General features: G+C 53.1%; 1 protein-coding gene across 1 annotated transcript; it reads right to left on the bottom strand.

Moving 5' to 3' along the window:
• Nucleotides 1-802: 802 nt before the first annotated feature.
• On the bottom strand, nt 803-13,501 carry GDAP1L1 (ganglioside induced differentiation associated protein 1 like 1). The gene is made up of 6 exons (XM_005146728.4): nt 13,314-13,501; nt 10,309-10,501; nt 7,170-7,343; nt 5,145-5,242; nt 4,883-4,997; nt 803-2,195 (listed from the first exon to the last, which is right to left on the bottom strand). Exons 1-6 carry the CDS (start codon nt 13,491-13,493, stop codon nt 1,852-1,854), a joined length of 1,104 nt encoding a protein of 367 aa, XP_005146785.1. The 5' UTR covers nt 13,494-13,501; the 3' UTR covers nt 803-1,851.
• Between the last annotated feature and the right edge of the window lie 2,379 nt (nt 13,502-15,880).

Genomic DNA, 15,880 nt, shown 5'->3' with positions numbered 1-15,880 from the left:
GCCAATGGATCAGATGAACTATGGGTCACCATGTGTGTTGTTACATCTTTCAGCTGCAGCAAACAGGATGATCTCAGGGGACCCACTTCAAGAAGGACCAAAATAACTTATTTCTTCCAATGTCACTGATACCGCAAAGCTAATCTGTAACTGTATTTGGGACAATGTGTGTCTGATATTTCACTCAGCAGCCTCAGCTGCAGGTCCCTGGTCTGTGTGTGCAAGGGATGGATTGGGGTTCTCACGCACCAATTTCAAGTGTAGCTCTAATCACTGCAGGGGTAACATGGATACCATAGCACCTTTGCAGCTCCACAGACTGTGGCATCCCAGAAGCATATCAGACCAGCCTACCCAGCTATGACCAGCACAGCATAAACTTGTGCATTCTGCACTAATTGTGATGTGCTCATCCCCTGTAATTCCCGCTCAATAGTCCCAGTTCTATGGCTGCCAGGTTGTACCAAGAACCAAGGCTCCTGGGGAATCCTGCTGCTTTCAAACACACAAAGATAATTCTCAAGTTGGAGGCAAATGCAATTCATATTACTTCAGCTTCACTTGGCATATGCTTCCGAGCCTAGAGATGCAGCTAGGGATCACCGGAGCACTTGGCAAACCAGGCAGAGGAGATCCTAGCAGCCTGAGTGCTTACAGGAATGAGTGCCTTGCAAGAGGAATACACACTGTTTCCATGCAAGTTTTATACCAACGCACAAACCACATGAACATCCCTCTGCCCTTGGGCGTACTTTGAGATAGGACTAGAAGGATGTTGAATACATTTAGGAATGTGAAGCCGTTACTCCTCCCATATGGTTTATTGAGGATCTCAGGTTTCAAAGCATGAGTAGCAGTGAGGCCCTTTATTCTTTCCAGCATGCAAAAGGCACAAGAAAGTCATTGATGTGATTCTGTGCAAAGTGTCCCTAAGAAAACACACAGCGAAGAAAGGACAGGAAAAAGCCCCCGATGGAAGAGAAAGCCAAAGTGCCTTCAGGAAAGCGCTGAGGAGTTCTGAAAGTGGTGGTACTTTTTCAGAGTCCAGATAGGCTCAGTCGGTGAAAGATGCTTTGCAAATCCGTAAAGGAAAACTCAAGAGACGGAGCCAGAAGGCTTAAAACAACAATCTCCTTTGTGTGCCGACATTCAGGATGGAGTCAAAATGAGTTATCTCAGGAAAAAGGTGCGGCAGTTAAAGACGGACATTAAATTCCTTCAAAAAAAGTGCACAAAACCCAGACGTACAAAGTGGGGACATTCTAAGAGCAGCTCAATAAAAAATATTCCTTTTGATGAGAAGAATTAAGAAAATGGAGACTTGAAGAACACAAATCCACCTGGACTGTGACCAGCTACTGCTGCCTGCTCCCAGGGGCTCCTCCGAGCACAACACGACATCTTCTACAACAGAGTCACCGCTACCTGCGTGTGTGAAATGTGGCCAGTGAACAATTTGGGAACACAAACGTACAGGGCCGAGTTTCCAAGTCCCATTGATTAAGTTGGCTGTTGGGAAACTTCCCGGGATTCCCGTCTCTCCCATTGGAGCCGGCTGGCGCTGGAGGTGGCGTTGCTTCCCGGTGGACACGGCTGAGCCCGTGAACGCCTGAGCCTCTGCTGGAGTTGAATACTTAAACCTAAAAAAGGCATTTACAAGTTGACACATTGTTTTGTTGTTGTTGTTGTCTTATTTCCTTGCAGTATACGTTTCTACTTCTAGACTATGGAATGTTACATTAAACAACATAATTATTCATTACCTTGCTTCAAATTTCATTACAGTTACTGAGGCTTCATCATAATTTGACACAGCACAGAGACACCAAACTAAACACCAAGCAGCCAGCACTAGATGTATTTTTTCTTTAAGTACCAATAAGCAAAATATCCCATTCCCCCTAGAGATCCCATCAGGAAGGAGGCTCCGAAGAAGGAGGGAGGTTTCCGCTTGACCAGCCTGAAGGCATTGGGTACCACTGCAGAGAGGAGCGTGGTGTGGATATCTCCCAAAACTTTCCTGAAGGCGAAGCGTTTCTGTATCCTGTCGAAGAAGGACTGTAGGTTAGGTCTGCTGCCATCCTCCCAGTATTTCTTAGAGAGTCCCAGGAATTTGAGGCGATGAAGGGTGGCTCCTAACAAGACATCGGCCAAAGTAAAGACACATCCGCAGAGCCAAAGTTCACACTTCTGCCCTGGAGAGAGAAGCAAAGGGTAAGGTAGGTAGGGTAAGATGAAACCCTTGGGTAGACACCTAAAGGCTTGCTCAGAAGATCCACAAAGGCAGGAGCATTTGCATTAGACCTGGTGGGTGCTGTCTCAGCTCTCTGACGTCCCAAGAGGCAAGACCTCCACCTATGTGATGGATATGTGGGTCCAAAAAATAGGAATATGCATGATAATTTGTAGCCCATGTGAAGATGCATGGCTCTGCTGCCTCCCTCCCGAGTCAAGAGCAGCAGGAGATGGAAAAGGACCCTTGGCTCCCCTTGAAGGAAGATGCAGTGCAGTGTCCCTTTCTGCTGTGTTAGTGCTCAGGAAGAGCAGCAGTGTTTGTCCTTGGCTGCACTGGGAGCTGTTTCAGGAGTGTCATGTTAACTTGCCCTATTTTAGGGATGTGAGAAATCCTTGGGAATTAAAACCACTTGCTGGCCCAGCCTGGCTGCTCTCCTTGTGCCTCCTCTGTCCCCTCTCCTGCTCCAGGACACCAAAACTGGCAGCATGTCTGTGCCAGGAGCCAGGTTTTTGGGGAAGGCAGAGCTCAGGGTGAATGCTGGGTGTGAAGAAAGTCATCAGAGTGTTGACAGCCCCTGATAACGGGCAATCCTGGAAATAACCTCACCAGAGAGGCCTCCAGAAATAAACCAAGCCATTGTTAGGCTGAAAAAAGTGGGCTCAAGCCAGGATAGTGTTAAGGACTTCCCTGATGCACTTTCAATACCAAGGAGCAGGGCTGGGATGAAGATGAAGGAAGCTGCAAGTAAAGAAGAACAGCAGAAGGGGCACAAAACCTGACCCCATCCAGCCTCAGCCCCTGGCTTTGCACCAAAGCCCTTATTGTGGAGCTCTCCCACTGTCCTGTGACTGTTCTATCAGAGAAGGAGAGAGGCACCTTTATTGCACCCCTGTGCAAGCACTGGTGCTGCAGGGCTGCCTGCAGGGCCAGGCCATGGGAATTAGCAGTAATTAGCAGCCCTCATTTGTGTTGCTTGGCAGCCTGCCTAATCCTGCTGGAGGCACTGCCCAAGTGCACAGATTGCCTCTGCCTAATTAGTCAATAAATGTTCCCAACGACTTGTGAATTGTAGGGGTGTTGTAGCCAGAGCCTCCTGGGTGCTGCGGGGACCCTGAGGATGCTTCAGCTCCCAGGTAAGTGTAGCAGGGCTGCGGTGGCTGCCTCCCTCCCAGGCACTGCTGTGGGTGAAGGAGTAAAGCACATAGTGAGGATGGTGACTTTGGGAGAGATCTGTGATCTGGTCCTATCCCTCATGACTCTGGGCTTGCAGCTCCTGCTGAGGTCTAGACCTGGCTGTGGGTACCACAGCCCCTCACACCCCTTCCTAGCACCAAAGTAGGGCAGAAGCATGAGCAAAGGCAACTCATCCCCTTTGCATCCACAGCAGCCCCCGCTCAGACCAGCCTGTCCCAGCCCAATGGGGTGCCTGTGGGAGGGGATCACCTTTTGCTCCTGCAGCATCCCTCACCCTCCTGCCCTGCCTGCATCGCTGCGCACTGGGTGGGAGGAGAGCTGCTGCACTGCAGCTCCTGGGATGCTGCCAAAGGGTTGGTGCTTCTGCCTGCTGCTGAGATCCTGACCTGGCCACAGCCACAGTGGGGAGAGTCTGAGGGCTGGGAGCAGAGGGCACGCAAAGGACCAAAGGCAGTCTTGTGCCTGGGTGCTGGTGGCAGCATCAGCCATTCCTCTGCTCCAGGCACCCAGGATGTCCTCCAAGGGCACCTCATTAGGCTGAACTCTGCTGAGCTGTCTCGGCTCTTACTTAATGAGGGTGTTTGTTAAGTGCAATTAGAGCAACACAGGGTGCTGCTGTGAATGCATCAGGGCTCTCAACAAAACCCCAACCCAGTGCCTTGCAGGGCCTGACCTTGGCACCTCCGTGGGCCCTTTGGTGCGTTCCCAAGCGTGACGCACGGCTCCCATAGCCGAGGGCAGCTCTGGGGCCATTCCCTGATTAACTGCCTCTGGGCTCTGCTCTGGACCTGGCTCCATGGCACTGGCAGCCACCAGCCCCACTGGGGCTGGGGTTTTGAGCCCTGCAAGCAGCAGGGACAGGAGGGTGATGGCATTATCCCAGGGTGACAGTGGGACAAGCAATGCCCTGCTGTGCCCATGCATCCCTGTCTGCCAGGGCAGCTCTCAGCAGGCACCCAGCAGCATGTATTTGATGTCAGGGATGGCTGGTGCTGCTCTCGCCTACCCACTGGTGTTTGACGCAGGTCCTGTAAGGGTCCAGCCCCTCCAGGGCCCCTCAAATTCCTGTTGGGTTTCCCTTCCCACACTCCACTGGGATGTGTTGCAGGCCCCAGCCCTGTGCTTCCAGCAGTGTGCTCTCCTTAGTGCAATAGGGCCAGCCTGTTCTTTCCCAAACCAGGCAGCCACTGACAGCCCCTTGCTGGGATGGAGGGGACCTACCAGCACCCTGCAATGACTTCGGAGCTCCCACAGAGCAGTGTGAGGACAGGGTCCTGCTGTCCCCTGTACCAAGGGTGTGAGGGCTCCCTGAAACAGCAGTGGTTTGCTGGAGGGCCCAGCAGAAGTCTCAGTGCCACTGGTGGTTGCCTCATGGAGGGCATTCATCAGTTCCTGGTGTTGCACCTCATCCTTGTGTGATAAAACACCCCATAAATGCACTCCAGCACTTACCTTGATATTCCAGTTTCCTCTTCTCCAGCTCTGCCTCGATCTGGTCTAGCACCATCCCCAGTTCACCAAGGATCTTCTTCAAGTAGTTCACATTGTCATGCTCCAGGATCTTGGCCTGAATGGAGAGCACGGTTAGGATGGGGGATGGATGAATGAATGGATGGGCACGTGTCCCTGTGAACATGCAGGGACATGAGACACCAGGTGCCTATGGCAGGTCCCCACCCTGCAGCAGAGATGTATGTGGCTTTGACCCACTTACCATGAGCTTCTTCTGCTTGGAGAGGTAGGGCTCTGACAGCTGTGGCTCCTCTTCATGGTCCAGCTTCATCAGCTCTGTACTGGCATTAGCTAAATGTCCTGGGGAGAGACAGACAGCAGGCCTGGGGGCTGTGTTTGGCAGGGGTAGGAAAGACCTTGTGTCTGGTAGCAAAGCACCTCATCCTGCATGCAAAATAATGTTGTGGCACCAAGAAAAACACCCCCAAGAACTACAATGAGCCAAATTCATGGCTTGCTGCTGCCATATGGGTGGGTAAATGGGGCATCGCACACCCTCCCATCCGCTCCCAGCAGGACAGTGCTGGCTGTGGGCTATGGCAGATTCCCCCTCCCTGGCCATGATGAGCCCCAGTTCTGCAGGTTTCAGGGTGCAGGGTCAGCTCTTAATTTTCTCTGCTGGATCACATTATTGCTGCTAGCAGATTTCTGTCTGTTTCTTAATGGTTTAAGAACGTCCCTGAACTCTCCCATAATCTGGTTCTTGAAGCTCCATCCCCAGGTTGATCCTTTGGGATGTCTGAGCTGGCTGCCCATGTATAGGTGTGCATGCAGAGCAGCACGGCACGGAGCTGCATGGAGGGGATGCTCTCTCCCAAATGAAGCTGTCCCACCCTGACTCGGTGTCCAGGAATGCAATGTGGTAGCGTAAAGCTCATTGCAAGCACAGGAGTGATGCCCACTCTCCTCCCTCACAGGGTACAGGGAGGGTGCAAAGGGCTCCGTGCAAGGGAGCTAATGGACAGAAAGGAGTAGAGACAATGGAAGAATAGAATACAAGATGTAGAGTAACACCTTAAGGACAACATAAATTACCCAAAGCTGGGCTAACCTCTTTCCTGCCAGGGACCATCTGTCTCTTCCTCCTTATTCCCTCCAACAAGGGCTTGGCTCTGCTGATGCTCATGCTTACTAAGGCTGCCAGCCAGCTTTCCTGGGGCTGTAACTTGGAGGGAAATGTGTATATCATCCTGGTTTCATTCCCTTGTTCCCCTTGAGAGCCAGGCCCTCAGGTCTCCCTGAGAGCACAGCTACTTAGTTTTGCCTTATCCACTGCAATGGGGATGCCAAGCCATTGGCTGGTTGTAGGGAATGTGCTGGAGAGGGAGGGTACCACCAGCACTGTGACATCCCATGAATCTGCCCACAGCCCCTCCATTGCAGTGACCTGGGAAAAATGCCTCCAGCGAGGAGGTTTGGATGGAGGGATGTTTTTAAGGATTCCAGCAGAGTGCTCTGAGGTGATGTGGGGCAGATGGGGCCTGAAACCATCACAGCAGCACATTTTGAGGAGGGAATTGTCTCTGCATTCTGTATCTGCCCAAGACCTGGGGGAAGAGGTGATGCTTGGTGACATGGTGAAAGCTGCCGATGCAGGGTGCCTGCAGAGGCAGGACAGACTGTGACATACACCTCAGAAACAGCCTGTTTTTGCATGAGTGCCTCCCATCCCAGAGTGACCCAGGCAGCTGAATGAAAGGTCAGTTGGGGACTGGGTGTTTGCTATGAGCATTACTTGGAGGAAGAGATGTAGGGCACACTGGTGCCATCCCAACAAGGTCACTTTTCTGGTAAGGGACTCTCCACAGGAGTAATCCTTGCCATTGAGTTATATTAAGCATCTTCAATGTTTTATGAGCACTTGAAGGTCAGGTACACAGTCTTATGCCGATTCATCCACTCTCTGCAACTCAGTCTCTGTACCCTCCCACCTTTGGCATTAGAGCTGTTGGAGGGAGAGGGGATGTGCAGGAGAAGGAACAAACTTATGCGTCCCAGAAAGAGCTGGGTGAGAAGTATGCATGGCCCATGGGAGCCCAGACACCCCAGGGTTAAGAAGCCTTTACGGGGTGTCTGAAGCTCCCCATTAGCTATGGTTGGCCATTTCCCAGCTCTGTTCCTGCGTGCATTGGTGGGAAGGGCAGATGAGCATGAGCAGGGTGGCTGGGCTGAAGGAGCTATCCCACTGGCAGCAGCCCTGGGCAGCCCCTCTGGAGAGACAACTTACTGCGGATCTCAGTGGTGGCGTACTTTGGGATCATGGAGTCGGTGGTGAGCTCGGGGTGCAGGATGCAGCCGTGTGTGTAGGCATCCATGGGGAGCGAGTCCAGCAGCTCCCGGTACTGCAGCACCCGCGAGTGCAGGAGGCTGCCTGGCTCTGGGATCAGCTGCATGACGTTTTCTGTGGGGGAAAGGGAAAGCTGTCAGTGGGACCGGGGGGCTCAGGCACTCATTAGTGGTTCATTAGCCTGTGCTGGACACTGGGGTGCAGTCCTGCGGAGCTACATCCAAGCAGGGCTGGCTGTGGTGGTTCATTAACTCAAAGCCGTGCTCCTTGTTCTGCCCTCTTCTCGCTGCCCATCCTGGCCAGGAGCACACCCAGCCTGTCTCCAGAGATGGGAAACCTGCAGGACCGCAGGGAGGTGCATGCATGTTGTTACCCAGCCCTTGTGTCCTCAGGAAGCAAGAGTAGCAAGCCCTTCATCTCTGCACCCTCTGAACTTGTACACTGTGTTTTTACATCTCTTAGGGAACAAAATCTTCCTGATCTGAGGAAAAGAGCTAAAACATGGGGATCTGAGTCTGGGATCTCCTGAGTTCATTACACCAGTGGTGATGAGGGTCCTAATTCTCCTGGGCTTCCTTGAAAGTCCCATTCAAAACAGGTAATCGGGGAGTAGATGACCAAAGAAGGAGCCCAGGACACCTTCCATCTGTATTAAGCAGGAGCATCCCTCATCCCAGCCAGCTTTGCTCTTCCTCACCTTGTTGGGTTTAATTCATTTTCCATGGATGGCAGTTTGCATCGTGATCTTTTTATTACACTTTCAGCTCAAAATACAGGGAAGATGACACCACAAGGAGTGAAATGTTTCTTGTGTCTCCCCCAAGAATATCAGGTCCTTTTTTATGGGATCATAAATGTTTATGGCATTTGCAGATAGCAGTTAATAGGGAGTGAGTAAATTTACCACCTGGACTCAGTAAAGCTCCTTGCCCACAGGCTATCCACAGTGCAGGGCTCACTGTGTTGCCAGAGTCTCAGACCAAGTTAAGGTGCCTCAGCAGAAGGACTTCAGCTGATGTGGCCACCACGGCCCTTTAAATTAAGGGCCTCAAATGACAGCTCTGTTCCCTGCCTGGACTCCAGCTCTCCAAGCGGGGATTTTCCATCTGAGAAAAGCAACCAGCTGAATGAACTAACAACAACCAACCTACAGCCTGTACACTCCTTCAGGGCACCCAGCCAGTGCCTGACAGGCTGGAGCCGAGGCTGGAAACCAGCACATCCAGAGTGAGTGACCAGTGCAGCAGCCAGATGGAGCAACCACAATGAAATAGCGGTGTGCTGGCTATGGGCTCACATCCTTCAGCATGTCCTAGGGAGCTTTCTCAGTGGATGGTGCTCACCCTGCCTTTGCATGCTGTGGCAGACCTGCACAAACAGGCTGCTGATGCATATAGTCAGCAAGCAATGGGCTGTGCAAAGGTGGGATGGGGCTTGGGGTGCAGCCCTTGACGGAGCTCCTCAGTTAGGATCTGAGATGTGTTTCCACCTCATCAGTTGTTTCTTGGCACTGCTGGGCAAAGCCCTAGTGAGAATCATGCTCAAAGGTGGCTTATTGGCACTATTCACTGCTTTGCTGGAGAAAGAAAAGCATTGCTCATCACACCACTCTTTCTGATAGCTGAACCTCAGCGTGTGTGTAAGCAGCTGGAAAAGACCATGCTCCCAACCCAGGGGAAAATATAACTCGGCAAATACACTTCCTTATAAAGGCATTTTCAGGCTCTGCACGTTTCTGCAAGGTGAGTGATTCCTCCTCAGACCAACACTGCAGCATCCTGATATGGCTTTTACCAGGCAGCTGGGGGGAGATGGCTCGGAGCAGAGCACACAGCAGGGAGTGTTCCAAGCCCTCTTCCCTGGAGCTTCCCCTCTCTGTTTCTCAGTGAAAAGGTCATAATTTACCCCTGCCTGGCAAGTCTCAATGGCAGGAGTGTCCCAGCACACGGCAGCACTGTCCCCCTCCTGCTGGGGACAGCCTGTTGTCACATATGCTGGACCACCTGCCCTTCACACCAACCAAGTGAAGCCCATGGACTGATGCTCCACACTGCCCTTTATCCCAGGGGCTGCAGCCAGGCAGGAAAGTGGCTGCAATTCCCTGGGAGCCATTGCCAGCATGGGCTGCTCCCCACCAATCCCATCCCCACTGCCTCGCCAGCAAGTGATGCTCGTGCCTCCATTGAGCATCAACACCACGGCGGGGCCGGGAGAGGACAGCAGCTGAGCTGGCAAGACGCCCTTGCTTTGGGAGCTATTTTGAGATGGTTTTGTTTCTGTTGCAAGGGGGATGAATGCTGGGGCGAGCGTCATGATGGCACAGCCCAAGCTCCCTGCTCAGGAAAGGAAGGTGAAGGGATGCGAGATGCTGGGGAGAAGCAAGCATCTTCAAGTACTGTCTCAGCATCCTTGTGTGCCGGACTGAGCCAGCCACTGACTGCAGCCCTGCTCCAGGGGGAATACAAGCTCCACTCTGTCAGCTGTCCCTTCCTCTGGTTTGTTGGTGTCACATCATCCTCCCATGGACCCCAGCACTGCTGACTTTGATTCTAAAGAGGCACGGCAGCACCAGGGCTGCCAGGGTCGCCTGCCCATGGCCAGTGACATGGGGCTCATCCAGGAAGGAGAGAGGGGCAGCAGCATCTGGGTCAAACCCATCTTCTCTCAGCAGAGCCATTTATGGTGGTTTTTATACCATTACCTGAGGCCAAAGCACAAAGGTGGCCAAGCCCAGAAGTATTCCTATTCTCTGTGCCCCAGCTGTGGTTCTGGTGAAATGCCACCATTCACCATGGGGACAAGGAGAAATGAGCCAGTTTGGGAATGTGGCCTCCAAAGCAGAAAAAGGGAGGATCCAACTACACCTCCCCTGACCCTTTCAGCCCAAACAAGGGATGTTTGGGGATTTTCCCTTGAAATCCTTCATTTTCATAGGAAAACAAAACTTTGGGGAAGGATGTTGGCTTCCTGCTCTTCTGGAGTTAAAAGTGAGACTTTAAAGGAAAAAGTGGATGTATTTGACAAACAGCATCTGGATTAGACCCAAGTTTCCCCTGAGGCGCAGCCCACCCCTCCTTACCTCCTGTGAAGTTCTTCTCCATGTAGTCAATGATCTGGTTGTAATCGCTGATGATGTTGTCCCTGTGGATGATGACAGGCACCTCCTCCCCCAGGTTGAGCCGCATGAACCAGGGCTCCTTGTGCTCCATCAGGGGCATGCTGACATCCCGCTCCTCGCAGGGCAGCCCCTTCTCTGCAATGACCAACCGCACCTGGGGCAAGAGGCAAGGGAGAAAGGGCTCAGCCCCACACACCGAGCTGATCCCCAGAGCCCTCAGAGCAAACCAGCCCCACCATCACCCCATTGCATCTCCCTGGTCCTCCACTACTGCTTCAGCACAGTGATGTGCCAGGACACAGGCTCATCCTGCTAGAAACCAAGCAAAATCCAGGCAGTTGAGCAAGGATTTGTGTTCTCAGCCAACAGGGGAGACCCAAACCCATTCTTGATTTGTGGGATAATGGACCATCCTCCTTCTGGTCACTGGTGGCTACTCCAACAGGAGGAAGGGATGGAAAGCCCAAGCCTTGGCAGTGGGAGGAGGTAAGTGGCAGGTCCCCAGCTGGGGGGAATCAGTGATGTTGATGTGGGTCTCAATATAACCAGCACACACCCAAGGAGGAGGTTGAGGTTGTAGTAATGTTATGCTTTTTACTTTCATCCAGTGAGCTGTACAGCCTGACTGACTGAAGGAGGCCTGGATGCTAGCTCAGGTATGCTCTGCTGTTGGGGATAGGCTCTGGTTTTACCAGGCATGTTTTGAGCAGGGAGAAGGATTTGTTTTGTGGAGGGTTTTAAGGGGACCCTGTGATCTTACACAGCATCCTTCCTCCTCCATACTGCTGCTGGTCCGATGGTATCACCCATCTTTGTACCTCTTGTACCAAACCTGCTGCCTTCCCCTGCTGTGGTCCAGTCCAGCCCCAGCCCAGCAAGCAGCACTGCTGGGATGCCCCCATCCACCTCACAGTGGGAAAGCTGAGTCCAGCATTGTGGAGGGGCAGGAGTGGAGCTGGTTGTGGGCTATTGTCCCCACCCCTATCACCTATGTCCAGCCCTCAGGGCTGATCCTGATTTGCTCTGTGCTTGAGGTGGTGTTGAATAAGCACTAAGGGATGGCATTTTAGGCTTTTGGGTTATAAAAAACCTGACTGTTATGAACTAAGTATGTCAAGCGCTCAAAAAAAACCCTGCTTGGGGGATGTGAGACAGCCACGATTCACAGAACCACTGAATGAGGGGAAAAGCGCTTGTTTTCCTCCAAGTAGCAGCAGCTAAAAATGCAACTTAGCCAATATAAGCATTTCTATGAGTACTTCAGGCTCCTGGGGAATTAAGTATTAAGTCATTAAGTATTTAAAGGACTGGCAAACTAATTGTTAATTTTCAAGTCAAACAAGTAAAAGCCTGGGTCCCTCAACTGCAACTTGCTCTCAGCCTTTTCCCCTCAGCTGATGGATAACCCCAGCCAGGATCAGCCAGGACATCCACCTCCAAGCTCCCTGTGTGTTTCCCTGTTTTGCTGTCGAGAGCTGAGGCTGAATGCCTGGTGTGAGGCAGTGCTCCTGGTGTAACCCTGGTGTCTGTGAGCAAAGGGAGCCCCTGCAAGTGCTCCCATGATGAGGGCTCCTAGCCAGGGGTGATGGAACATGCCTGTACCCCAACAGCACTGCCACAGCTGCAATAACGTGTCTTGTGTAAAAAGGCAATGCTGGCCATAAAACTCAATAAATCCCTTTGCAGGCAAGGCCAGATCCTGATAGGGAGCTCAGGATCCATCCCACAAACAGCCCCGTGTCTCTGAGCAGCTCATGGGGAAGAGCAGGACAAGCTTCTCCTGCAGGCAGTCCTGAGGAGAACTCTGGGGTCTTGTGCATCTCCCACCCTGCACTGTTCATCCCAGCAGCTTGTGCTCACCCATCTCTCAGCAAATGCTCTTTCCTTGCAAGTGACCTCAAAAACAAAGCCTGGAGCAGTGCTGGAGCTGCTGTAGCAGCAGGTGCTGTGGGTCCAGTTGTGCTGAGCCCCATTCCCACAGAAGGGAGGCTGGTTGTAGGAAACCCCACACAAGAAGTGCTTTATCTGCTGTCTCCCTGCTGCTGGCAGCCAAAAGAGCAAGACACAGAATAGCAGCAAGCCCAGTGTGAGGCAGGGAGCTGGGCTGGAGCATCCCTCGCTGGTGCGGATCAGAAGCCCATTAGTCACCCAGTGCTGGCAGCCGTGAAGCCGACCATGTGCAGCCACCCTGCTGCATTGGGCGTCCTCCCCGTTCTTTGTGCCTGCAAGTAGGAATCTGTGCCTGCAAGCAGGAGCACCTCTGCCCTGGCCTCCCCACAGGGCTGTGGGGCTCGAATGGGGCCTTACATCAGGGGAACTTTGTGTTTTCCCACCCCTCCGAGTAGCCCATTCCCCATATAATCTTAATGGCATGGGAACGACGGGGGTTTGGGGCTGGGAGGAGAAGGCAGGGTTTGCTACACAGCTGCTGTGCTGCAAAATGAGCATTTACTATTGCCCGGAAAATGTGATTCTTCGCTGGGGTGCGCCAGGAATTCCCAGGGCAGTGCTGCAATGACAGGGGTAAATCACTGCTGCGTGCCAGGATCTGCTCCCTGGAAGGAGCCTGGCTCTGGGGCTGCCTCTCCAGCGGCAGGAGGTGGGAGCAGGGTGGTCCCAGGCCCGGTTCAGCCTTTGTCTGTGTTCCTGGCCACGCCAGAGCGGGGCTGTGAGCGAGCACAAAGCCGAGGCGGCTCCCGGTGCAAGCCCAGATCCCAAAGCAAAAGCAGGATTTGGCTGAGCCCCCCCCCCCCCCCATCCCATCCCTCCCCAGGCAGATGCTGTTAAAGCGCAGAACCCCGGGTACAAAAGAGCTCTCGGCCACACGCTGCTGCCCAAGCCAGCCTTGGGGATTAGCCCGTTGCTCTGCCTGCTACTGCATCCATCCTCCCGAGGCAAGGGGATGTCCTCGGGACCGGAGGTGATTCTTCCCCGGGAACCCTGGGCCGAGTGCTGGTTATTCTTACCTTTTGCGAGCTGAAGGACTGGGTCCAGTGGTACAAAACCAGCCTGTCCTGGGATTTGAGAGCGGGGTCCGTCGGGTCCTGGTTTTCCTCCCCTTCCGTGGATTTCCCCGCGTCGTTCTCCAGCGCCGAGATGGGCCACCAGCTGCAGTTGGTGGGAGTAACATTATTGGGAGTCGCCATGACAGCCTGCGAGCAGCGGGGAGAGGGACGGGAGCGAGCGCCGCTAGCCCAGCATCACATGGGCTCCTGCCAGCAGCATCACTCCCGGGGCAGCTCCATCTGCCCGGCTGGGGTGGGCAGCGGTGGGTCCGGGCTCACAGCGGAGGGTGATGGTGATGGCAGCGGTGTTGTGCGTGAAATCCCAGCCTGTCCCCGCTCCTGGCGGGGCTCCCACGGAAGCGTGCGGGCATCGCTTGGATAGGCGAGCAGCAGCGGAGGCTCCTGCTGCCTGTCTGCCTGCCTGCTCGGCAATCCGGGGCAGCTCCAGCCCCTGCAGATCCTTAGGAATATTTAGAAGCAGAGATTAAGGTTTTGTTTGGACTGGTTTAGATATGGGAGACACTGACACCAGGAATTAGATCTGTGGGAGGCCGTCATTTTGGCTAAAGCAGCTTCTGACCTGCACCACTAATTCATCATCATCCGAGGGCATGTAGAGATAGGACAAGGGGTACAGGTTTTAAACTGACAGAGGGGAGATTTAGATTAGATATTAGGAAACAGTTCTTTACTATGAGGATGGCACAGGGTGCCCAGAGAGGCTGTGGCTGCCCCATCCCTGGGGCAGGTTGGACACAGGAGCTTGGAGCAACCGGCTCTAGTGGAAGGTGTCCCTGCCCGTGGCAGGGGGTTGGAGCTGGATGAGCTTTAAGGACCCTTCCAACACAAACCATCCTGTAATATGTAACAAATAGCTTCATTGATGGGTACTGGCTTTAAAACATCCAGCATCTGTTTTGCCTGCCTTGCAGCCTTCATGGAAAGAAGCTGCAAAGGTTCTTTAAAGGTATTCAGTGATTTTGGAGAGCACAGATGAATTATTGCTTGATGGGTGTTATGTAGCCTGTACTGGGGCAGAGGTATATAACCCTTGTTGTGTATTGGAGCCCTGGGGTGCCTGGGCAAGCTGGACAGCCATTTTCCGCCAAGGCAGACATGGTTGGGGGTCATTTCCAGAGTTATAAGTTTTGTCACAACTGCCAACCAGCTGGGCTTACTCAGAGAGCCCTGGGGCTTCTGGAGCTGCTGGTCTCCAGGCACTATGAACATCACCCAGAGGTCTGCAAGCAAACCTGTGCAGGCAGCTGGACACAGCAATGTGGATATCTGGGGCTGTGCTTTGGGACACTTGGCTTTGTCATGCTCCATCGCCAGAAATCTGGTAGCCTGGAGATAGTTTCCTACACGTGGGATTAGCTGCCAGTGCTGGTGGGTAAAACCAGCCCTGTTATAGGGGTTATAGGGGCAGGTTCTGGAATGGATGGAGGAGAAAGCTCTGGATATGAATGTGGTTCCTCCATGTGTTGCTCCAATCTCTACCTGTGCTGGAGCTGATGAGGTTGGAAATGAGAGGGTTTGGGAAAGCTAGTTCAAGTAGAAAAACTGAGGCACACTTCATCCAGGAGCATTGGGAGGGATCAGGGTCAAGCTAGTGCCTGGCTGCAAGAACATAGTGAAAAGAAGCATTTTTTGGGGGACTGGAAGGTAAAAATGAATCCTTTGGTGCTGTGATGTCCTGCTCTCAAGGGTGTACAGGAGGGTGATGGTGCTATGCCTCCTCCCCTGTAGGCAGCAGCCCCTCAAAGCCACCCTTGCTCCCCATCACAGAGCATCACAAGTGCTGTGGGAGACCCTGCACTGGCCTTGGGGACATCCATAGGGAAAGGCTCCTGCTTGGCCTCTGCTTAGGATCTGCAAACTCAGAGAAAACTGAGCCCTAAAAACTGGCTCCATTGTGCAGTACCAACCATCCTGCCCTCTGTTCTGCAGCCTCCCCTCCTGCCTGCTTCATGCAGGAGAGCCCTTGCAGCTCAAGCAGCATCTTTTTGGGCTGCTTTCACTGGGATGGGACACCTTTGGGTTTAGAAAAGGAGCAGCTTGACCAAGCAGAAGTGGTTCTCTCCTGCGAATGGCTGTCCAGAAAGCCCCATCTAGTGGCATGTTTTGTGATGAATTGATGCTGTGCTGTTGTGAATAAAAATGACAGTCATTTCATCCCTCTGGGTCCCGCAGGTACACGGTGCCACTGGATGTGCTTATTTTATTTAGCTGGGTTTGGGCTTGTTAACCTGAGCAAGGCTTGAGGGGAAGGATGGGTGCCAGCCCTGTTAGAGGGTGTTCTGGCCTTGTGTGACCTTGAGATCCATCCCAGCTCTTGTCCACAGCCTTCTTGCCTGCAGAAGGGGCCAGTGCTGGGCTGCCCCATGGGATGCTGTGTGGTTGGACCCGGTGGCATTGGCAGACCCCTGGCAGAAGGTGCCATTGGGGCAGGATTGTGGGTGCTGGTGCTGCAGAAATGCACAATCCAGGGTGTCTCATCTTGGAGCTGATGTAAATGCTACAGAGAG

The sequence above is a fragment of the Melopsittacus undulatus genome, chromosome 10, assembly GCF_012275295.1.
Source record: "Melopsittacus undulatus isolate bMelUnd1 chromosome 10, bMelUnd1.mat.Z, whole genome shotgun sequence".
Taxonomy (NCBI): domain Eukaryota; kingdom Metazoa; phylum Chordata; class Aves; order Psittaciformes; family Psittaculidae; genus Melopsittacus; species Melopsittacus undulatus.
The sequence above is the reverse complement of the archived record's forward strand: the minus strand, read 5'-3'. Positions and strand labels throughout refer to the sequence as shown.